Genomic DNA, 24,259 nt, shown 5'->3' with positions numbered 1-24,259 from the left:
CCTTAACTAATTTATAAAATAAAGGAGCTCATGTTTTAAATATATTCAGAAAACGAGACATCAAAATGCTATTCTTTACCTACACTGCTACGGATCCTCAAGTCCCCATGTGAATGTTATTTCCATGAAGCCACTGGAGTAGACTGAACCCCCTCCCCCAGATACTTGTATGCCTCTAGCGCCTTTACTTCTATAATATACAGCATATTAAAATTAAACATCAAGTTGTCTGTTTCCCAGATTAGTGTATGCTCTGTTGAGAATAAGGTCTTTGTTTATTATCCCTACCGTCTATGAATAATAGGTACTTGAAAATTTGCTACTGAATGAGTCACCAAAGAACCGACTACAAACTCATAAAATAATAAAGGAGCCAAGCTGTCTCTTTTAGTTATATCAGGAATATTCTATCTATCCATATTTATATCTAGTTGAATGGGAATCACCATCAAGTGACTGATGCACCGGTATTTTAGGTACTATTAAGAAAGAAAAGTGCTGCCAATCCAGTTATAATTGCTGAACCTACAGATGCCTCCTAGTTTCGAGAGAGGTTAAAATGTTGAAATATATACATCTGAAAATTATAATAAATAACATGCAGCATATCTACATGCAATTTTCTATCACATTTTTAAAAACTGCATCATAAGATTCCAAACACACTCCTAGACACAAAGATATGAACACTGTCCTCCTTTTAGTTCTCTTCCAGGGCCAAGTTTGATTCAAAGAATAATCACTCCTCTGACACCTGCAGCCTCACCAGATCCCAATAACAGAGCTTTCTCTGAATACCTTTAAGAGGAAGCTTAGGGAGAAAAGTGACAATAAAATACTTCAAAAATGTTCCAGGTCACAGGATCAATAACTCCAGTTTTGGCAGGCTTTAATATCTCTAATATTCTTTCATATCAGTGGTTAGTGCCAGGACCAAGTATATTTGACGGGACCTAATTTTTTATCAAATATCTTTTCTAACTTAAAAGGAAAATTAAAAAGTCAACTAAATCTTAAAAGGCAATTAAAATATATGCACTGGTTGGAATTAAGAATTCACTTTATGTGCAAAAACATTAATATTGCTTTATAAAAATAGTAGAGCTCTATAAACAAAATAAGTGAGAAATCTTTGAAAAATCATTATAATTCAGATACTAAAAGCAGTGAAGACATATTTTTTTTGGTATGAACTATTTGAGATCTGCTGAAATAAATGAAAATTCTTAAATTTGAATAGGATACCTAAATCAATCACATTAGAACCTCAAATGATTAAGATGAATGGTCTGCATATTTTATTATAAATACTATATTCCTAATACAACTTACAAATATGCTTTTCAAAATTTTCTTTTTAACTATATACTTTTAGTTTGCCAAGTACGACAGTTTGAAAATTCAAAGGTATTGACCAGTTCCTAAAATTACATATTTTATTGTAATATTTTAATAAAATAATCCTATATTATATAGAGATTCATACAAACAGGAATATACCCTCCCACATACTTTTGTTGATAAGATTATTTATTTAGTAGGAGGCTTTATATTGTTTTGTGACAACTGCAAGTAAGTATTTTTAATCACAGGAAATTTAAATAGGGAGTAAAGCAAGTTCCTTAAAGCAAAACAAAACACTTTCCCCTTTTCGCTTTTACCATTTTACTTGAATTAGCTGAATAAGCCTCCCAGTCAACCACTAACTTTGCTTGTGGACTTCACATAGGCATCTTTGTACAATCTAAGGTTAGCACATTCTCTCTTAAATAACTATTGCAATCATCACTAGAAATTTATAATAAGAGTGCTGGTTGTTTATTCTGTAAAGATCATTTTCCAAACCAAGTGTAATAACACCAATTGTCATCATACAAGATTTTAAAACATTTTAGGACCTTTTTCTCACTAAGATATATTTAAAATTAATCATTTTCTTATCCATGCATAGATAGCTCAAAAAAATGAAATAGGTTTACAAAAATTTATCTTAAGAGAAATCTTCCTTTCAAATTATCAGTAACATTATAAAACAGAATGTGATTTCATAATTTTAAGATGTCAGTGATAGACAAGTTAAAAACTCTGAATTAAAGTAGAGCTAATAACACTCATTCTTTCATATAATTATGATAATATACCAGTTGTGCTGGGTTCCAGGAACACATGAAAAGTGATACAAAGGAACACAATAAAAGGTAGTGTCTGCCCTTACGAAGCTCGGAGTCTGAGAGAAGTAATAGACAAGCAAAAAAGTAATAATGGGAAAAGCCCCCAAAGCAGAGAAAGGAAAATATTAGTTTTGTGTTGTTGGAAAGTAACCTTTGCAAAAAATATAAGATGGTTACAAGAAAATGTATACAGCCTCTCCTATTTAAGGGTCACTGTGCTAAGTACAGGATCTTCAAACAAGACAGCCCATTAGCCCTGCTGCTATCACACAAATCATTTCTAATGTTATTATTATAACAGGAAGGATTGTAATCAGTTCATCACGAGGTACATGAGCCAGCTCATGCAGTAAGAGTAACCTAAGGTTTCCCTGGAAAGGAGGTAGTAAGTAGTATATATAAATGCACCCAACAGATCATCCATCATTCAACCCTACTGAACCAGTTATTTTTCAAGGCTGAATAATTGTGATCATGTTAAAGTGAGCCCTTACTCCTTGCTTTGTCCAATCCAAATCTCTAGTTTCAAGCCAGGTATTCTTAGAGATTTACAACAATACCTTACATGTCTATGAAAGTGAAAGTGAAGTCGCTCAGTCATGTCTGACTCTTTGCAACCCCGTGGACTGTAGCCCACCAGGCTCCTCTGTCCATGAGATTCTCCAGGCAAGAATACTGGAGTGGGTTGCCATTTCCCTCTCCAGGGGATCTTCCCGACCCAGGGATCGAACCCAGGTCTCCTGCATTGCAGGCCTACGCTTTACCCTCTGAGCCACCAAGGAAGCCAATTTCACAGTTTTCAAAGTATCATAATCTCATTAAAACCTTCTAAGGGATAGTGAATGAGAGAGGCAGACAATCTTATTTATAATTTACAGTGAAAAAGTTTAGGTTTATAGAGGTTGGGAACTTATCTAAAGTTGCTAAAATCGAGCTAGAAAAGACCGTAACTCAGGTCTGCTAACTCTTGACATGTAAACATTAAAATTAGTATTGATCTTTTACCACTAAAATCGGCCTTAGAAGAATCAGATTCAAAACTGAAAATAAGTGTGTCAGGGTGAGATTATGGGTAGTGTTTTAATTTTTTAAAAATACCATTGCAGAATAGGTTTTACAGTTAAAACAATTTTAATTACTGAATTCAACTTCCTCAGTTCCTAAGTAAAAGAAGTTCAGTTTCAAGGAGATTAAGTGGTGCCAGAAATTATAGTAAAAACAATTGACAGTGTAAGAATTACAATCCAGGATATTTGACTTCTAGCCCAACTGAGACACTGGAAGTATATCAAAAACAACAAATTGAAAGCTTTTGGAAGCAACAACACTGACTTCTCTTTCTTCTGGAGAGATTAATATAAATAAAAGTTTATAGGAAAAATAGATATAATTAAAGTTACTGATACAAAAATTTCTATCTTCAAAGAGCCAATAAATAAGTACAAAATTAGGATTTAAAGTAGCATAGTTAAATGTTGGCGTTTTTTTTCCTCATGATTTTGCTTATTTAAAGACTGAAAACACTCTATACTGGCTATATGTCATATAACTACTGTAACCGTTGAAATCTGAAAATAAAGGGAACTACTTTGTAAGCCAGGTGAGCTATAGTTAATAATATCAGTATCTTAAGAAGTATCTGTAATAATGTTAAATATAGTTACTACATTTTTTATCTGATCCACTCAGCTCGTCATCCATATATGAGTGCCTACTAGGTGCAAGGGGACTTTTCATGGGAGAGTGGAGGGATGCAAGGATGTACCCATCCAGATTTCAGTAAGAAAGAAATGTACCCAACTAATAGAATGCATGGTTTCAACTTGAAGGTAACATTGAAGCTTAATGATAAGTAAGCTGAAATGGATTTATGGAAGTAGGGGTGAAAGAAAGTGACATTTTAAAAGATAAGAGCTAAGGCAGCAAAGTAGAAAGTTGCCAGGATGTACAGGGAACAAAGACTGCTCCCATTGAGGAATTTAGGGGGCTGAAGGGGATACAGGAAATAAAATTTGTAAAGTCATGTCTTGAAAGCCTTGAATTTCATGGAATTTGGATTTTAACAGAGAATGAGAACCCCCAAATAACTCAGAACTGTGATGACTGACCTAGAAAGACTAAGTTATAACACAAAATCTGGGAGAAAAACATCTGACCATTCAACAAGCTCAAATTACTAAAAAAAAATTTTGTTATGGACATTTCAGATCAAAAAACATTTCTGTGAAAGTTTTGTAGTATGTTCAATCACTGAAGCACATTTATATTTTAAAAGACAACCCAAACCAGTGTGTCTCATAATTAAAAAGAAAGAAGAAAAATCACAAAATCAACAGTCAACAGAGGTTTATCATTGATTTGCAATGTAGAAATATATATTTATTTTTCTAAGGTAGGATATTTGATCTTTCTCGAGAATTACAATGGTGACCAAGACCAAGCAGAAGGAAAATTATGTTGAAAAGAATATAAGGACTTTTTTGTTTTAGTAATAAAAGAGCAAGGAAGAAACCCTCCTTTCAATGCCCCAGGTTGACTCCTAAGCTGTGAGTCTTGGTTTAACTGATAAAGGTGAGAGTTAAGGGGAAATGACAGGAGAGGATGAGATGGTTAGATAGCATCAGTGACTTAATGAACATAAATTTGAGCAAACTCCAGGAGATAGTGGATGAGAGGGAAGCCTGGTGTGCTGCAGTCCATGGGGTCCCAAAAAGTCGGACATGACTGAGCAACTGAACAACTACACATAACCTTCAGAGTTTAGGGGATGATTTCAAGCGTCCATAAATTTAGATTTGTGTTGGTGGAATGAGTGTGGAATTAAGCAGGCTTGGATTTGAATACTGGTTATGTGACTTGAATACATCCCTTAACCTCTCTAATTCATTTTCTTCATTCATGTATGAGAATAACAAATATTTACCTTATAGGTAAGAACTGGAAAAAGCATAGGGAGTACCTGGTGAATATTCAAGAAGTGATAGCTCTTCACTAAAAACCTAATATGTATTAAGGGCCCTGAGTACCTATCACTGTGGGTTTTGATCCTTGGCAGATTTTCAAGAGGGGGAATGATTATACTTAAGAAAGTGACCAAGGAGCATCTCAAAGCATCTCCTCCTCCTTCTTTACCCGCCACCTCTCTCTCTCTCTCTCTCTCTCTTTCTCTCTCTCTCTCTCTCTCACACACACACACTACCAGTTAAGAATTCTTCAAGCTTAACAAGCACCTTTTAGAAAGATACATGTCTGTTGGAGACAAAAGCCATACTCACACTTTAGTGTATTCAGCTCCTTGCTCAATGTAAAGTTGTTGAGTTCTGGAAGAAGAAGGCAGTCTGCGTTAGGAACTTTGGGAGGGCACTCAGTATGATAGAAGGTGGCGAAAGAAGGAGGTACAGTACAGAAAGGGCAAGGAATAGGAGATGCCACCAAAAAAAAAACCTGTTCTAATTTGCACTAGAGTTTTGGAGGGGGCCTTTGTGTTCCCCCGCCCCTGACAACCTTTGAGGAAGTTAATAGAGATTTGGGTATCAAGATTTGTGCCAAAGTCATATTATGCTCTTTCATCCCAGTCTTACATTTTAGGGTGGTTAAGTTTCCCTTCCAATGCCTTACCCAATAACATATGAAGGCGAATGGGGAAGATTTGTGCCCTCTGCCCTCCAAGCCATCTTAACTCTCAAAACTTTGGTGGCTTTTTCGATTCACTGGTCCTTTTAAGAGGCAATTCCCACCTTTCAAACTACCCCCGCCTCTCCTTCATCCCAAAATGTTAAGTGACTTAAGGATTTTTTTTTTTTTTTTTTCCCAACTGAATTCTGCCGCTGTTCAGTCAGGGTAAATCAGTCCTTCCTCCACTTCCCCAGGGTCTCAGCTCAGCTTTGACAATGAAGATCCGTTCCTAAACTGTTGAGACCCAACCTCTACCGTAAACATTTCACAGGCTGCTGAGCAGAGGAAAGCTGAGACTGCCAACCTTGGCTTCTGGGGTCCTCAGGACATCAGATCAAAGCAACTGAGAGGTCCATCCAGGGGTAAATTCCACAGATGGTTTCTTCTCTCTCTGGGATCAGTGTTCTAACATCTGGGTTAATCAGATCGTGGTCAACTGAAAGCAGAAGGCAGCGGGCACGTTACTCAGTGCAGATGCCCCGTGACCAGACGTTCTTAAGAAACAGCTTCTGGACTGAGCAGCTCCAGAAAGCGTGCACCGTCTGAGTGCGGATGAGGCAGGAGCAAGGTGGGGCGTAGTTTGGCCCTTGGTGCCAAGTCTGCACTTTTCAGAGCCCTTTTACTTTTCCATAAATTATTACTTTTTCGTAACTAGAATTACCCATAGGGAGAAGGTGCAGCACACAGCTTAAAATATATATATATAATATATATTTGCACTCACAACTCCCCAGAATCTTCACAAACAGGGGTGGAAGAAAAAACTTAGGAAGTCCAAGTTCAGCACTAATACCAAACACTCGCCACCAAAGACTCCGTGTGCTTTCCTTAGGTGGTTTATTTTTCGGGAAACACCTCCGGGCTTAGCGCGCCTGCGCACGCGCAAGCTGCGGCCCCGCCTCCTCCTTGGGGACGTAAGCCGCGCGCTGGGAGGCAGGACGCGGGCTGCGCATGCGCCCTCGTTGCATCAGTCTTGCTCAGTACAGCAGCCGGAACCGCGGAGAGAAAGGTGTTCGCAGCGGTGTCTCTCGAGCCGATTTTGCGCGGCGCGCCTCAAGACTACGAAAAGGAAGGGCTAGAGTAAGTGCCCCACCCCGCGGCCGCTAGAGTCGGATATAACGTGTTTCCTTCTCGCGAGGCAGGTGCCGGTAGGAACCGGGCCCCGCCCCCTTCCCGGCCTAGAATTTCTTTCCCTTCCCGACCCCTTTTCCCGTGGGGACCCCCTCGGTTCCTCTTGTTTTGGCAGTGATCCCCCGCCAGGGTCATGAAGCTCGTGAGGAAGGACATTGAGAAAGACAATGCGGGCCAGGTGACCCTGGTTCCCGAGGAACCCGAGGACATGTGGCACACCTACAATCTAGTGCAGGTGGGCGACAGCCTGCGCGCTTCCACCATCCGCAAGGTGCAGACCGAGTCCTCCACCGGCAGCGTGGGGAGCAACCGGGTCCGCACGACCCTCACTCTCTGTGTGGAGGCCATCGACTTCGACTCCCAAGCATGCCAGCTGCGGGTCAAGGGGACCAACATCCAAGAGAATGAGTATGTCAAGATGGGGGCTTACCACACCATCGAGCTGGAGCCCAACCGCCAGTTCACCCTGGCCAAAAAACAGTGGGACAGTGTGGTCCTGGAGCGCATCGAGCAAGCCTGTGACCCAGCCTGGAGCGCCGATGTGGCGGCTGTGGTTATGCAGGAAGGCCTCGCCCATATCTGCTTAGTCACTCCCAGCATGACCCTCACTCGGGCCAAGGTGGAAGTGAACATCCCTCGGAAACGGAAAGGCAACTGCTCGCAGCACGACCGGGCCTTGGAGCGGTTCTATGAACAGGTGGTCCAGGCCATCCAGCGCCACATACACTTCGATGTTGTAAAGTGCGTCCTAGTGGCCAGCCCAGGATTTGTGAGGGAGCAGTTCTGCGACTACATGTTTCAACAGGCAGTGAAGACCGACAACAAAGTGCTCCTGGAAAACCGGTCCAAATTCCTTCAGGTAAAACAGTCTTACCCAGGGATAATTAAACATGGATGGGCAGAGGGGTTTGCTTAAACTACTGCTAACGTTTTAGAACTCAGAATAGTACAAGAGGAAAAAAGGTTTAACTTGGCTAGGATTGTGAATTGGATAATGCGGTGAAAAGAAACCTGTTAAGCAGCTAGAGATTTTATGTAATAAACTTGGTTTAAATTCTTAAACATATAAAACCTTAGTAGTGTTTTTGGCTTGAGGTCATTGTGGGCAGTTTAATGGATACCCTAAGAGATTCTTTTGACTAACTTTTATAATTGTGATTCTAGGTACATGCCTCCTCTGGACACAAGTACTCCCTGAAAGAGGCTCTTTGTGACCCTACAGTAGCTAGCCGCCTTTCAGACACGAAAGCCGCTGGGGAAGTAAAGGCCTTGGATGATTTCTATAAAATGTTGCAACACGAACCTGACCGAGCATTTTATGGACTCAAGCAGGTGGAGAAGGCCAATGAGGCCATGGCAATTGACACATTGCTCATCAGCGATGAGCTGTTCAGGCACCAGGATGTAGCCACACGCAGCCGGTATGTGCGGCTGGTGGACAGCGTGAAAGAGAACGCAGGCACCGTTAGGATATTCTCTAGTCTTCACGTGTCTGGGGAACAGCTCAGCCAGTTGACTGGAATAGCTGCCATCCTCCGCTTCCCTGTCCCTGAACTCTCTGACCAAGAGAATGATTCCAGTTCTGAAGAAGATGAATGATTGCAACCAATAATTGAGACAACCTGTTTCTCACTCCTTCACTGTTACATTTTCTCAGCATCCTGTGAAGAAAGCTGCAAAAATAGCACTTTGGTTCTTACAGGGATTTTTCATGTATTTGGTCACTCTAGGTGATTTGTGGTTGGCAAGACATGTTTTCAAACTGAACAATAAAAAGACATAATCTCCATATATTATTAATTGGGATAATTTTATTTTGGAATTATGAGTTATTCGCAGCTCTTAGAAACATTTTGTATATTTAAAAAGAATGCCTATATATTCTTTGGGATGGAACATAAAAATTCCATACAGCATGCTTTGAAGTAGTTTTCCTTAGGAAAAGCTTTTTAATATCTCATTATCTTCACTTTACATTGTTTAATTTGGCACGGTGTATTCTTACACTACGTTATATGATGCTTTTACTTGCCATCTCCCCCACATTCCAATTTTTCTTAATTTTTTAATTTACTTGCTATTTTAAATCATTGCTTAGTAATTAGAAGACTTCCCTGAGGCTAAAGTTAGAATCTATTTTTCTTAAGAAACTTGTTAAACCAACCTTGTTAAAAGTAATAAGCTGGGTTTTTCTTGCTAGTTTGGAATAAATCATATTTACTTTAGAGGAGCGCCTAATTAGTTACTTTTAGGTTGTAGAGCTTTGATCTACTAAAGATTCTCAGGATAGTCTACTTAAGGTGCTTTTATTTTTAAACTGAGGCTAAGTATGGGATTTGCTTATTAAGAGCTAATTAATGGCAAACCTAGATATAGTGTGCAGTCTGTACTTAAGTTCTTTGCTCTGCCACACTGTTTATGTATTAGGGAGATTATCATAAGTTGATGCTGCCATGAATTTGTCTGTGCATTTACATTCTTAATGGAGGGGTGAGAAAGCCTGTTCAGAAAGTTTGTCACGTCATTGTTTTCAGTCGCTCAGTCGTGTCCAACTCTGCAGCCTCATGGACTATAGCCCACCAGGCTCCTCTGTCCATGGGATTCTCCAGTCCAGAATACTGGAGTGGGTTGCCCTGCCCCCCTCCAGGAATCCTCCCAACCCAGGGATCAAACCCAGGTCTCCCACATTGCAGGCGGATTCTTTATTGTCTGAGCCACCAGGGAAGCCTGTCACATCATTAGTAAATGGCAGTTGATTTGTACTCCAGCTGTTTACTATAATTAGGGACTTTATGCAAATACCTGAGAGTTTAAAATATTTTCCATTATTTTTTGTGTGCAATTTAAGAATTAAGGAGGGGGCCTTGAAATATAATCACATCTTAACATTTTTCACATCTCAACTTAGTGAAATAATAGGAAAGGCCTACGAACAAAGAGTGATAAGTCAGTCTGTAACTCCGGGGTCAGTAGTGCCTGCTTCAAATAAGGATACCAAGTTAAATTTGCTTGTCCTTTCTGTCTTCTGAGCCTTTCTGCTGGTGTGCCAAGTTTGTATATTGTTTATAAAAAACTTCCTAACTAATCTGACCTTTTTATCTGTAGTTAGCGGTGGTGGTTGTTTAGTCTCTAAGTGGTGTCCAACTCTTGTGACCCCATAGACTATAGCCCACCAGGTTCCTCTGTCCATGGGATTTCCAAGGGAAAAATACTAGAGTGGGTTGCGTTTTCCTTTTCCAGGAGATCATCTGAATCCAGGGATCAAACTCGGGTCTCCTGTGTTGGCAGGTGGATTCTTTACCACTGAGCCACCAGAGAAGCCTGTAGTTAGGGATAGACACCTCTATATACTTTAAAAGGACATTTTAAAATATCTACTTCCTAATCAAAGTGATTTAAATTGTCATTTCATTATAATTTTATGGATATTTATGTTACTAATAATTTGGTAGGAGTGTAAATATGAAGTCACTAAGATTCTTAATATTAGAACCTTATTGATACTGCATTGTTTTTTCAGTCAGAAATTGGAGATTTGGGGCCTCTTGCTCATTATCTATCTAGTACAGGTTAGTTCTAGCTGTTAACCATGGTGATAGAAACCAGGGGAAAAAAAACCTAACAGTAAATCTAACCAATACGTTTTAGAATGTTAAATTCTCAAATTTAGCTTCATCTTAGCTTAAGTAAGTGAATGAAGTCGTTCAGTTGTTTCCTTCTCTTTCTGACCCCATGGAATGTAGTCTGCCAGGCTCCTCCACCTGTGGGATTCTCCAGGCAAGAATACTGAAGTGGGTTGCCATTTCCTTTCCCAGAGGATCTTCCTTACCAGGGATCTTTGCAGGCAGACTCTTTACGATGTGAGCTTCCAGGGAAGCCCAGGTGGGCTTGGGAACTCATTTTAGCTTGGAAACTGTAAAAACTCAATACCCAGACTGGACCCCAGACTAAATAACTTTGCAGTCCTAGAAATGATAGAGTATTTTTTTTAATCATTATTAAAGCTCCCGGGTGACTTCCAATAGATAACAAGGCTGAGACCCTGGATTCAGGCTTTGCTGTTCAAAAGTGTGGTTTCCATGAACCAGCAGCATCTTCTGAGAGCTTGTTAGAAACTAGAGTCCAGGACTCTTCCTTAGACCTGTTGAACTGCAGCCTGTATATTAGCATCTCCAGTTGATTGCCATGTGTAATAAAAACCAATAAAACGTTTAGGCAGTGGCTTATTCTCCTTGTGCCAGTTAATCTCTGCCTAGGGTTGCCAGCCGTAGAGAAAAAGATTTGAGTTTTAAGATCTTTCAGGAAAACTAACTACCAATATTCAATTATCTATAAAACTAAATGAAAGCCTCTTTCTATGTCTAATTAAAGTATCTTTAAGAATTTGTATTTTTTAAAGTTAAATGTTTTACCAAGACCATTATCAAGTATATATCTTCCTAGATACATAGGTGTAAATATCAAAATAGTGATAGGAACATAATAAATTGGTTCAAATAATTATTTTTTACTGTTCTCTAAAAAACAGATGAACCGTAGGTCTTTGGAAAGCATATACAGCAGTTTAATTCCAATTGCTATTCATTAATAAGGAATGACTATGGTAACAAATGAAAACACTGTCAATAACATACCTCAAATTAATACAGTGTTGTACTATAAGGTTCTGTTTATCCCCAGGTGCTTGTTGTAAACAGATTGCTACCCTTGCTAGGCTTAATAAATGAGAAATTTGCAGTTTGTTTTCTTTTGTTGCAGGTATGATACATATCAAATTATATTTTGCTATTCCTGGTCTCCTGTTTTTTTTTTTTTTTTCCTGGTCTCCTGTTTATGTTAAATATTTTGTTAATTTTCTGTCTGTATTTCACTTTCATTACTCTTGTATATTCAAGTTGAATTATTTTTCTCCCAGGTGCGACTAGAATAGCTTTGTGAGGCTAATTTTCTGTTACGTCTGCTTATTTTCAGTCACTAACTGATGACATTTTTTAAATCCCTTTAACCAGATCTCTCAGCTTCACATATTCTTTAAGAGAAGTGATTCATAATTTCTGCAATTCCTATATACTGGAACTGAAATTCTCTGTGTTGCTAAAAAAAAAAAAAAAAGTACACAGATGAAATGGTGTATATGATAATTCCTCTGGAGTAAAAAGCTCTTATTTGGGAAAGTATTATTTCACTTTCAAATCAGATGGTTTTCCAAGCAAATAATACTGGCTACTTTTGTTCAGTATCCAAATATGTTGAATTGGATGTTGGAAACAGGTTTCTAAGATGTTTCTTAGGGTTTGAGGAGAGAGAAATCCTTCTGCTTGTGCCTAGAGCTGAGATATGGGGTTACCACACTTACATTCACCACTTCTTAAAGGCAGTACATTTAATTTTATCCATTTTTTTAGTGCCTGTGTGGATCAGGTACTGAGCTGGATTTAGGAAAGAAACATAAGTCACTGTTATAAAAGTAACTTGTAGAATGTTTAAGAGGACACACTGTTGTAAGAGGTGGCTTTTAAGAGGAACTTTACAAAGGCAGCATATTTGCTTAAAATAATAAACCTGGAAAGATCAGCAAGAGGACGCAGGCAGGGCAAATGTGCTAATCACCTTTGACCCCCCTCTCCCCACGCCATGATAAGGGGTAGGTTTGACCCTTAGAAACCACTGAAAAGTTTAAACAGGATGGCATGACAAACTTTGCATTTCACAAATATCGCTGACATCAAGAATGGGTTGGAGGTGACAAGACTGGTGGCAAGATTGGAGGCAAGGGGACAGGTTAAGAGAACACTTACTGGAAAAATTTAACAGGAAAATGATGGCCTAAACAAGGCAGTACAATGAATAGAAGTCACAAGGAGATACTAAGAGATAGGATCAATGGGACTTGAAGATTGTTCAGAGTTATGGAAGGAGTCGAGTCTAGGGGTAAATCTCAGGGTTTTTTTTTTTTTCTTTCTTGAATGGTGGGAGAAATGATGGCATAATTCAAACACAGGAAAAACTAGGAAGAGAGGCAGTAAGTTCAGTTTGGAATCTGGTTGGAAGTGCCTATGGGACTCTTGGAATGCTTTTCTACCACATCGCTATATGCTTGCTTACTCACTCCCTTCAGGTTTTTGTGCAAATGTCACCTTAGTGACAAAAAAGAAAAAGCAGCCTTTTTTGAAAAACTAACCTTCTCAAAGTTTCCCTTATCCTTCCTTGCCTTAAGTTTTCTCTGTAATGCTTAAATTCACTTAGTTGCTTTGCTTGTCATCTATCTAGGATATAAGCTCTAGGAGGGCAGAGATTATTGTCTGTTAGGTTCATTGCTATATCCCCAATGCTGAGAACAAACCCAGACATAAAGTTGATGCACAAAAAAAAAAAATTGAATGAGTGAGTGAGTCTCCAGAAGAACGTTTCTTAGGCTATTGTGCATACAACTCTGAAGTTCAGGATAAAGGATTTGACTGTGGATAGTAATACACAAGATGTCAGCATATAGGCAGACGTGAAATCATGGATCAAAAAAAGAAAACTAGGAAATTTTAGTGAAACTAGAAATAAAAAAGGACCAAGCATCCAAGGATAAGGAAAGAGCAATATTTAATCTCTTTAAATGCTACCTGACTGTATTATAATAAACCACAGCTATTTATAGATTTCAACAAGTAATATGCCAGGTCATTATTTTTCCTTTTACACATCTCTCTAGTGTACTAGAGATATACATGTAGAATAGCTAAAGTTTGATTTCATAGAAAGCTGATTTTTTTTTTAAGTTTTTAAGGAAAATTCTAAGTTGGAGAGCAAAAGCCAAATTAATTTTATATATGTATTTTTATTGGAGTATAATTGCTTTACAATGTGTTAGTTTCTGTTGCAAAACAAACTGAATGAACTGTATGTATACATATATTCCCTCCTTCTTAGACCTCCCTCCCACCCCACCCCCCACCCTACCCATCTACGTGTGTGTTAGTCGCTCAGTCGTGCCAAACTCTTTGTGACCCCCAGCCCACCAGGCTCCTCTGTTCATGGGATTTTCCAGGCAAAGATACTGGAGTGGTTTGCCATGTCCTTCTCCAGGGGATCTTCCCAACCCAGGGATCGAACCTGGGTCTCCTGCACTGCAGGCAGATTCTTCACCAACTGAGCCCCAGCCATCTAGCTCATCAAACTAGCGTATGAAAAGTTTGTTTTTAAACAAGAAATGTTAGAAGGTGATTGAATTTATTAAGGGATTTTTTTTGTTTGTTTCTGGATTCCCAGAGTACACGAATTATTAGCAAGCTCTGTTTCCTTCAGGCCGAAAGGTTGCTGCTATAGGGCCCTTGTTATTTAGTCACTAAGTGGTGTCTGACTCTTTGCAACCCTTTGGACTGCAGCGCACCAGGCTTCGCTGTCCTTCACCATCCTCTGGAGTTTGCGTATCTTTGATTTCCATCACCACTTCCTCTTCTATTCCCTGAAGAACCACAATTGTCAGAATTGTGGCATAAATTTTGCAAAGTTTTTATATCTGTTTTAAAAGTTGATTTTGATCAGCCTATAATTTTGTCAATACACATTTTTCAGTAAATGAGCTCCAAATTAGTGAAAAGAATTTAAAATGGGATGTAAAAAGCAATTAAAAAAATAAATTTCAGATAAAAATTTTAAAGCCCTAAATAGTTTTCTTTAAATTAATGTCAGCATATTTAAACTTTGTGCTGTAATTCAGTTTATATAATTTAAGAGATTTAGTCATTTAGAAAAGTGCTATTCAAGATTTTCTTAATGTGTTATGTGTTTTATTGATGAATACTCAATGTAGAAGTTCAGAATAAAAGTGTTAGGGAAAAGTCAAAATGATTTCTGATGGAGTTGAGATGCAAATATAATATTTTTGTGTATCAAGGATGCCTTACTTAGAAAAAATTCAAAGTCAGCAATGCATCTCATTAAGACATTGGAGAATAAAATCTCTAGTAATGGTCTAGAACAACTTGAGTTACTTAACATTATCAAGTAGCAGGTAAACTTAACTAGAAATAAAAAAGAAATTGGCTAAGTTCAGGAAGGATATAGTTAAATTAGAAAGACTATGAAAAAGTATTGGCAAAAGATATTTTGTTAAGCTGAAGTGGAAAAGATAAAATCTCATTCATCGTTATTTCTTTATATGGCAAGAATTCTTCCTTTGTAGGGACTATGTGTTCTTTGTAGATTTCCCAAGTATACTATTTGAAAGCCCATTTATTTTGCAGTATTTAATTTCTCTATCTTAAGAAACATGTTAGTATATTCTGTTGTAGTAAATAACACTGGGAATGAAACTGGAATATTGTGAATTCATTCGTTTAAATTTAGGAGAAGTGTTTCCTCAGGGAAAATCCACTTTTGTGTGCAACTCTTTAGTTGCATACAAATTTGACGTTAACACTTTTACTTCTGACAGGGACTATTTTAATTCTATCACAATTGACGTCAATGTAGGAATTTTCTAGATGCCAGTTGCTTAAGATCATGACATTTATGATAAATTGTAGGAATTTGGATTCCCCATCTTCTTTCAAGTTTCCTTTCCTTCACCCCTTAACATTTCCCACATTTTTTAGAATGCCTATTTTTCTATAGCATAGGAGATATAGAGGACCAAGAGCTCATTTCAATTTAGGCTGCCACATGTGGTTTGAAAACACCCAGTAGTGAGGCAAGGCAGTATCTGCCGGACAGCAAATATAGGAGAACAATGTCTTTGCAGCCACGTTGCCTGACTATGCACAGGGTTGGTGCCACTGTCGCAACTCCAAGAATGAACAACTTGTTAAAAGTCACCATGTGCTTATTAAAGCCCAGACCTATGGGAAGTGCTTTAAAAGGAATTATTTAGATCTTTGAAGATAACTGGGAGAAAGGCTTTGTTATTACTGTTTTCAGATAAGAAAACTGAAGTTGTTGTTCAGTTACTAAGTTGTGTCCCACTCTGCAACCCCATGGACTGCAGCACTCTAGGCCTCCCTGTCCTTCATTGTCTCCCAGAGTTTACTCAGATTTATTTCCATGGAGTCGGTGATGCCATCCAACCATCTCATCCTCTGTTGCCCTGAAGTTAAAAGAGGTTAAATAATTTGCCCAAAATCACATAGCCAGCAGCTGTGGTAAGGTGCCCAGTAAAGCAACTCCCTAAAAAAAATATAAGAATGGTAGTTCATTCCTCAGTTTTCTGTTTGGAGTAGGTCAAATGTATCTAGAAATAGAAAGAAGAAAATAATAGCACTAAATTTTATAATTGGTCAAAGTTTGTACAATCATTTTGTATGTTTTTTATTTACCTACCACTTATTTTTCATCTCTGGTGAAAAGTCAGAACTCAATCATATGGCATTCTAATCTAGCATATAGTTGAGGATTAGAAAGTATACAGAAACTATTGCAAGTCTACATGTTAAAACCAAGCCTCACAAACTCAGCATCTGTGTATTTCACATTTAGTTGTAGCAAGCTTGTTTTTTAAAAAGTATTAAGCATACTTTGTTAATATGTATGCATTATTCTAACATAGTAGCATCTCAAGTAGCAGAAATTATGCTACTCTTGAGTATGTAAAGATTAATTAAGAAATGTGTCCATGCCTTTAATCAGCAAATTAGATATCAAGGAGAAATGACCACAAGTGGCCAAACTGACAGGGAGGTGACTGCAGTGAGAAATGACAGCTCAGGTGGATTCCGGATTGCCATCAAAAGAAAAAAATCCAGGGCTTAGAGGCTTTCACAGGGGCCTGAGGATATTACTGTGTTATGATAACTATTGTACATATTGAGGAAAGGATTGAATTCTGTTCCATGCATTACATTCAGAAGTCAAGGAAATATAATGTCTTTCAAAATTGTTGTCCTCCAAAATCATTAAAAGATAGTCAAAAAAATCTTCATCCATCTGCCATACTTAGATCACATTTCCAGATAGCCAGAGTTTTACCATAATAGTCTTAATGAGAAAACTTAAATAATTGTTGAAAGATGAATACTTGTTAAGGAAAAAAATTCCAATAGGTTTTAGTTCTAAAATTTATTCAAAGGTAGGAAGTTCTCTGAGTTCAAGTCTAAGTTCCAGAAGTTTTGTGTCTGGAATTTTTCATCAAGTTCTAGTGTAAAACATCTACTAGAATTTTTTGTTTGAAACTAGTGTGAAAAATTGCTCTGTGGATATAAAACATTTTAATCTTGTGTTCAACTGATTGATCCCATGACCATAATTAAGATTTTTTTCTTCTTCTCCAAGTGTATTGTTGACAATTGTAGAAGCCACTTTTTTTTTTTTTTTTTGGAGGTGGGGGTCAATGAAATAGAGAAGAGGAAGATTGAAAATACATTGCAATGCATGACTCTGAATCACTTTGAATCATAAAAGGTTAATCAATGCTGTATGGAAACTTTTATATCATCTGATCTACCTCATTTCATGATAGGAATGTAAACTGAGACAGCTGAGGCCTATAGAGGGTTGGTAACTTGCTCAAATTCCCACAGACAAGAGTTTTTCATAGAGTCTGCATTCCTGTTTGATCCATCCTGTTCCAATCTCTTCCTCATTTTCTTGTCATCAGTGTATATTGGGAGGAAGTTGGGCTAAGTGAACAAAGAACAATATGGGATTCTAAAATGCCTTAAACCCTCCTTTATCAGAATTCTTCCTCTTGAGGCAAGACAGTTTCTCAGCAGCAGCACTGAGACTCAAACCCAGCTTTGAAGTCAGTTTGTCCATTCTTTGTTCATCTTCTGCTAGAGAAAGACTCAGCCTCGTGCCTTGATTCTTCTAAGAACCAGTTCACTCAAAAGAATGGGTTCTTCCAATTGGTTGTCAGTTCATTCTTCTGACAGCCACTTACTAAGTATTAACACCTACTGTGTGCCAGCCCCCAAGGTCATGAGGTAAATAGAGAAGATCATAGTTCCTTTCTTTCTGGGGACAACCCAGTCTAGGATTGGGACAGACTGAAAGAAACTAGAACTTTTTGTTTGAAACCAATGAGAAAAATTGCTCTGTGGATATAAAACATTTTAATCTTGTGTTTCAACTCATTGATCCTATGAGCATAATTTAGAGGAGTGTTTTTGTTTTTGTTTTTTCCGAGCACTGCAATAGGTACAGGAATCAGAACTGGGCAGGAATCTGGGAACTCAGTCCTGTTCATTCAGCCTGTCTTCACTGAGGAGGTGTTCTCGGAGCTTAAATTGCTAGATTCCAGAAGCTCACACTGATCTTGCATTAGTCTCTAGAGAAATGAGGCGAAGAGAACTGAAAGCATTCTTCTCAGATTTACTTGGTAAAATATTTTTCTTCTAAATAGTGGTCCTCTGTAATCTCTAAGCTCTCTAGATGTTAAATATTTACAGTAAAGAGTCAACAAACCTGAGAAGAGAAATCATCGAGCAAAAAGGTTATGCTGCCTCCTGCTCTCAAAAAGAAGCGACAAAGGCATCAGTAGAATCAGAAACAAAGACAGGACCATGACTGAAAAGAACAGAAAGATTCCAGAACCTTTGTATTGTCCTTATTTTTATTATCTCCTCTTTCTCTCTCATCACTTAATAGTTAAACCAAAAGAGAGAGCTCGCTGCTTTTTGCAGGACAGCAAGGAAGTGGACAGTGAGCGGAGGGAGCAGGACATGATGTCCTGCTCCACAGCCATTCCTGGAAAAGAGGATGTCCAGGGTAGAGTGGGTGGTGGTGACCACCTCAGGGAAGGGGAAACAGGCTTCTGGGCCGGCGGTCAAGTGGGAAGCGATTGAGAGCGGACTTGGGCCTGAAGAAAGCCCTGAGGCTGGACAGCAGGAAGACCTGGGGTCTTTCCTATCTCTGTATTCACCATTTTATCCTTGATATAAAATTCAGGAAAATAACCTTCATAGGTAATAACAACTTCTCTCTGAAGTAGTACATTTTACTAAATGATCATCGTGGATCGGGTTGTGATGGAAGGAAATTTTCTGCAGAAAGGAGGAAAGAACAAATTATATTTTATGAGGAGGAATGAACTCTGGGAATAGTTCTCTGACCCTTTGTGTCTTAGCGATATTCTCAGCCTGGGTGAAAGGAAATGGAACAAAGTGCGGAATGTGGGGAAGTGGGAAGAGCTGAGACACAATTCATTCTCTGCCTCATTAAACGAAGTCATGTGTCTTTAAGAAATGAGTCTGTTATCACTGTAGGAAATTTCTCACTCTGGCCCTAACTCCTTGCCTAGAACTTAATAAGTGTTAGAATTTTTCCTGCCTTTCTGGGAATCATTTTCACCCTTATCTCGGACTCTCTCTGGGTCACCGTAAAATATAGTGGGGAATGGTATGAGTTCACAGGAAATGTGGAGAAAGATCTGGCCTTTTTATAATAATTTGTTGTAGATGTTAAAGCTCTTGGATTTGCATTTGATGCATGGGTTCACATATATCCTTCTAAATGAATTAGAAACTTTAATTGTCAGAATCAAGACAGTCAGACAACCAGATTTTATACTTGAGAGTATAAAAAGGATTTTGCTTACCAAAAATGACGACATAATTTATACACTATTTGCTTTAGTTACCAAAGGTTGTATATCAGCATTTGCAAAAACACTGCCTTTCTTAATAACTGTGAATCACAGAAGGCATCTATGTTGTTCTCAGAGGACTCGGCAGTGGTGGGGCAGACGTGAGAACTGGCCTATGAATCAGATCGGAATGTGCCCAGGCCCAACCAGTTGGTTGTGTGACTTGAAATCATTTCATCCTTTTGAACCTCCGTATCTTCATCAGTAGATTGAGCAAAGATATGTGGCACTTGATTTCCTAGCCCCCTTTGTAGATCCCTGACTTTACCTGGTGCGGTAGCAGTAATTGTTATTTTTAAAAATCGTATCTTTCCAGCAAAATAAATCTGCAGTGACTCTCAGGTTTAAAAAGAATCTATTTTGCACCATATTCTGCAAGCTGCCAAATTTGGGGTTTGGCCGACTGCTAAAGAGAGCAGCCTGCTAGAAGGAGCAAATTCCAGAGCAGAGGGTCATTTTTTAGAATGCTTTGCCAAATACTCCCATATTTTCAAAGTTGTTGGGGGCCTTAAAGCTTGAGCATTAGGAGAGAAACAATTGTTTAAAACACTCGGTGGATAGGTACACAAAAATGTTGAACTTTACAAATGTTTTTGAATAGTTCACTACATTCCAATGACATGCCAAGTTGCACAGTCCTGCCACTTCCCTCCTTGTTATTTTTCCTACCCTATCTACTTTGCTTGCTGTCCCAAAGAACTAGGTAATGAGAAAACACAGGCAGGTCTTTATTTTTACTGGAATGTTTTTTCAGTTTGGCAAGTGGTTCTCAAACCAAGTAGCACAATAAAATCAACTAGGGAGTTTTTAAATCACATGATGACTGGGCCCCACCCCCAGGTAATTAAGTCAGAATATTTGAGGAAAGGAATCCAAGCATCTGTATGTTTCAGAAAAAGCTCCCCAGGTCTTTCTTACCTGCAACCAGGTTGTCTTGGCCCTTTAGTAGGCCAGCTGGCCTTAAAGTGTTCTATGACCACAGTACGAGTCAGCATCTGGCTAGAGCAAGAGATGGAGCTTAGAAGAAATTGTGAAAGTATAGATCCCCACTACTGAAAAGACAACTTTAAAAAGTTGATGAGGGGAGTATATTTCTTTAATGCCTCATTGTGGGATTTGACTATTCCTTTAGGTATAATATTTTTACTTACTATAATAAATTCACCATTAGGACTGATAGTGAATAATTTGTAAATATTAATTGATGTACATATATTGCTCGATATAGTGAAGAGGGTTACAAAAAAAAAAAAAAAACTCCTTGGAGGATGGAGCTTATAAATCTTGGGATTCAAGAATTATGTACAACAGAACAAGAGAGCAAAATCATATGTTGTACAGAAAGTGAAAACTAAAATAATTGGCAACAGGAAGATAGCACAACTGTTCGGAATCACCTGAAAAAATGCTATGTGAGTCTGGGTCACCTTCTGAATGTCTTCTTTCACTCAGTCAACAGGCAGCAGTGAACATTAGCTCTTAGCTAGAAAATCTTAGCTCTACCATAGGTGGACTCTGTGACCTTGGGCAAATCATGTTACCTTTATAATCCTCAAATTCAGATTTATGAGCTTTAATCTGTTAAAGTGGAAAAAATGCTGAAACATTCCTCATAGAGTTGCAAAGAATAAATAACATGATTTAAGCAAAATGCCTGGAAATTGATAAGAGTTCTATTTAACTGAATTTTATTGCTCCTTCTCATTGCATCTTCTGGACATATATACCACTAGGGCACCAGATCAGCCATGGGAATACGGGGCAAAAGAAATGCCTGAAGTTTCTTCATACCATAAATCCCTGCCATCTGTCAAAGATGGTGCCATCACCAGAAAAAGTAGACCCACTCTGTTCAGTTACCCTCAGCAAGAGACAGGGTAGCCAGATCATCCTCAATCTTTATAATATTTTTATTTATATTAGGATACATAATGCGTGTCTCACATCACTGCACAGATGGAGCAGAGAACTGTACTTTTGTAACTGATACAATAAGAGGAACATAGAAAAGTGCTTTTCAGTGCGTGCCAGGAAGAGCAACCCCTTCAAGGACACCACTGTGTGCACACACAGAACCATAACCACCCATCTAGGGAGTCCTTACTCTGTTCTGAGCCACAAAAACTCGTGCAGCCCCGCAGTGCTGAGATTGGATTTATATCAGCCATGACCCACCATTAAACTTCCAATCAAGTAAGTGAAATGAAAGTCACTCAGTTGTGTCTGACTCTTTGTGACCCCATGGACTATATAGTCCATGGAATTCTCCACTAAGTTGTGTCTGACTCTTTGTGACCCCATGGACTATATAGTCCATGGAATTTTCCAGGACAGAATAATGGAGTGGGTAGCCTTTCCCTTCTCCAGGCGATCTTCCCAACCCAGGGATTGAAACCAGGTCTCCTGCATTGCAGGTGGATTCTTTACCAACTGAGCTATCAGGGAAGCCTAGGCAATCAAGTAAAATTAATGTTACTTCTTAGGTTGAATGGTAGGTGTTGTCTTTCCTTCCATTTAGTCACATTAATTCCTGTGGTACCTGTTAATGATTATTTGAATATCATTATTCCATTGCTCAGCTTTCTTTGGCTGACTGTTTCAGCTGAATGTAAGTCATAAACAAACCACAATTCTCTTGCTATTTCTTTGTCATTTGCAAACAACAGAAAGCAACTCTGGTAATGTAAGCAACAAAGAAATATTTTAAAAGATGAGGTCTCAGATAGGAAGAAAAAGAGGAACACATAGTCAAATCCCTATAGTCAAATACAGAAATGTCTGTGTAGGACAAAGCAGTTGATGGAATTGCCACCCCCAGAAAGCCACCACAAATCCACTGAATGTAAAACTCAATCAGATATACATATGGCTGATTCATGTTGCTGTACAGTAAAAACTAATACAACACTGTAAATCAATTATACTCCAATTTTTAGAAAACAACTCAAACAGAGCTTCTGAGAATACTCTTTATGTGCAGGAACATCAGATTAGCCATCCAGAGCTCATAGGTTCACCTTCTGTGGATGAGGAGGCAGGATGAAGTACTAGTCCATACTCCTACCCTCATCTCCTCTGTATCCTGAAATGCCACACCTTCCCCAGCGAGGAAAAGTGTGTGTATGCTGGAGAGCAAAAATAAAATAGCCACTAAACATTCTAGAACAGTAGGAATAGGAGAATTAACATTTACTAAGTCCCATGCAAGGCAGCCTCTATACTGTGTTAGGGGCGCGGGCCTGCAGCCAGACTGTCGTTGTTCAGACCCCAACTGAGCCACCTGCTGGAAGGAGCGGGGGTGGTGCTGAGCCTGGAACCTACGTCAGTCTGACTGTAGGGCCTGCTGTCCCAACACTGGTTCATCCAATCCAGCAAGTTTTGACTCTTTCATTCTTCATCACAGCAGAGATGCTAATTAGTTAGGGAAACCTTTAGGAACCCTGCATCCCTTTCAGGTTTCATATCTTCTTAGGAAAAAATAAATTACCTAACCATAGTTATGGTACATATATATAACAGACTATTCAGTTCAGTTCAGTTCAGTCGCTCAGTTGTGTCCAACTCTTTGCAAACCCATGAACTGCAGCACGCCAGGCCTCCCTGTCCATCACCAACTCCCAGAGTTCACTCAGACTCATGTCCATTGAGTCAGTGATGCCATTCAGCCATCTCATCCTCTGTCGTCCCCTTCTTCTCCTGCCCCCAATCCCTGCCAGCATCAAAGTCTTGTCCCAATGAGTCAACTCTTCGCATGAGGTGGCCAAAGTACTGGAGTTTCAGATTCAGCATCATTCCTTCCAAAAAAATCCCAGGGTTGATCTCCTTCAGAATGGACTGGTTGGATCTCCTTGCAGTCCAAGGGCCTCTCAAGAGTCTTCTCCTACACCACAGTTCAAAAGCATCAATTCTTCAGTGCTCAGGCTTCTTCACAGTCCAACTCTCACATCCATACATGACTACTGGAAAAACCATAGCCTTGACTAGACGGACTTTAGTCGGCAAAGTAATGTCTCTGCTTTTGAATATGCTATCTAGGTTGCTCATAACTTTTCTTCCAAGGAGTAAGCGTCTTTTAATTTCATGGCTGCAGTCACCATCTGCAGTGATTTTGGAGCCCAGAAAAATAAAGTCTGACACTGTTTCCCCATCTATTTCCCATGAAGTGATGGGACCAGATGCCATGAGCTTAGTTTTCTGAAAGTTGAGCTTTAAGGCAACTTTTTCACTCTCCTCTTTCACTTTCATCAAGAGGGTTTTTAGTTCCTCTTCACTTTCTGCCATAAGGGTGGTGTCATCTGCATATCTGAGGTTATTGATATTTCTCCCGGCAATCTTGATTCCAGCTTGTGTTTCTTCCAGTCCAGCGTTTCTCATTAAGTACTCTGCATATAAGTTAAATAAGCAAGGTGACAATATACAGCCTTGACGTACTCCTTTTCCTATTTGGAACCAGTCTGTTGTTTCATGTCCAGTTCTAACTGCTGCTTCCTGACCTGCATACATATTTCTCAAGAGGTAGGTCAGGTGGTCTGGTATTCCCATCTCTTTCAGAATTTTCCACAGCTTATTGTGATCCACACAGTCAAAGGCTTTGGCATAGTCAATAAAGCAGAAATAGATGTTTTTCTGGAACTCTCTTGCTTTTTCCATGATCCAGCAGATGTTGGCAATTTGATCTCTGGTTCCTCTGCCTTTTCTAAAACCGGCTTGAACA

At 38.9% G+C, this 24,259-nt stretch overlaps 2 protein-coding genes across 3 annotated transcripts in view; both read left to right on the top strand.

Moving 5' to 3' along the window:
• Positions 1-24,259, top strand: part of ITGA1 (integrin subunit alpha 1) — a 170,614-nt gene that overhangs the window by 5,510 nt on the left and 140,845 nt on the right. The gene's annotated exons all lie outside the window — the stretch shown is intronic.
• On the top strand, positions 5,402-8,752 carry PELO (pelota mRNA surveillance and ribosome rescue factor). 2 transcript variants are annotated; one of them, XM_068990555.1, is made up of 3 exons: positions 5,402-6,926; positions 7,093-7,836; positions 8,142-8,752. In XM_068990555.1, the coding sequence occupies exons 2-3, from the start codon at positions 7,111-7,113 to the stop codon at positions 8,574-8,576; spliced, it is 1,161 nt and encodes a 386-aa protein (XP_068846656.1). In that variant the 5' UTR covers positions 5,402-6,926; positions 7,093-7,110; the 3' UTR covers positions 8,577-8,752. The 2 variants fall into 2 exon arrangements, with proteins under 2 accessions (XP_068846656.1, XP_068846655.1); XM_068990554.1 differs by having other exon boundaries at positions 5,403-7,836.

The sequence above is a fragment of the Capricornis sumatraensis genome, chromosome 18 (assembly GCF_032405125.1).
Source record: "Capricornis sumatraensis isolate serow.1 chromosome 18, serow.2, whole genome shotgun sequence".
NCBI lineage: Eukaryota > Metazoa > Chordata > Mammalia > Artiodactyla > Bovidae > Capricornis > Capricornis sumatraensis.
The sequence above is the reverse complement of the archived record's forward strand: the minus strand, read 5'-3'. Positions and strand labels throughout refer to the sequence as shown.

Excerpts from the sequence above, each read along its gene's own strand:
- PELO (XM_068990555.1), top strand. The coding sequence starts at position 7,111 with ATGAAGCTCGTGAGGAAGGACATTGAGAAAGACAATGCGGGCCAGGTG. Across the intron at positions 7,837-8,141 it reads ACCGGTCCAAATTCCTTCAG|GTACATGCCTCCTCTGGACA; the intron begins GTAAAACAGTCT and ends TTGTGATTCTAG.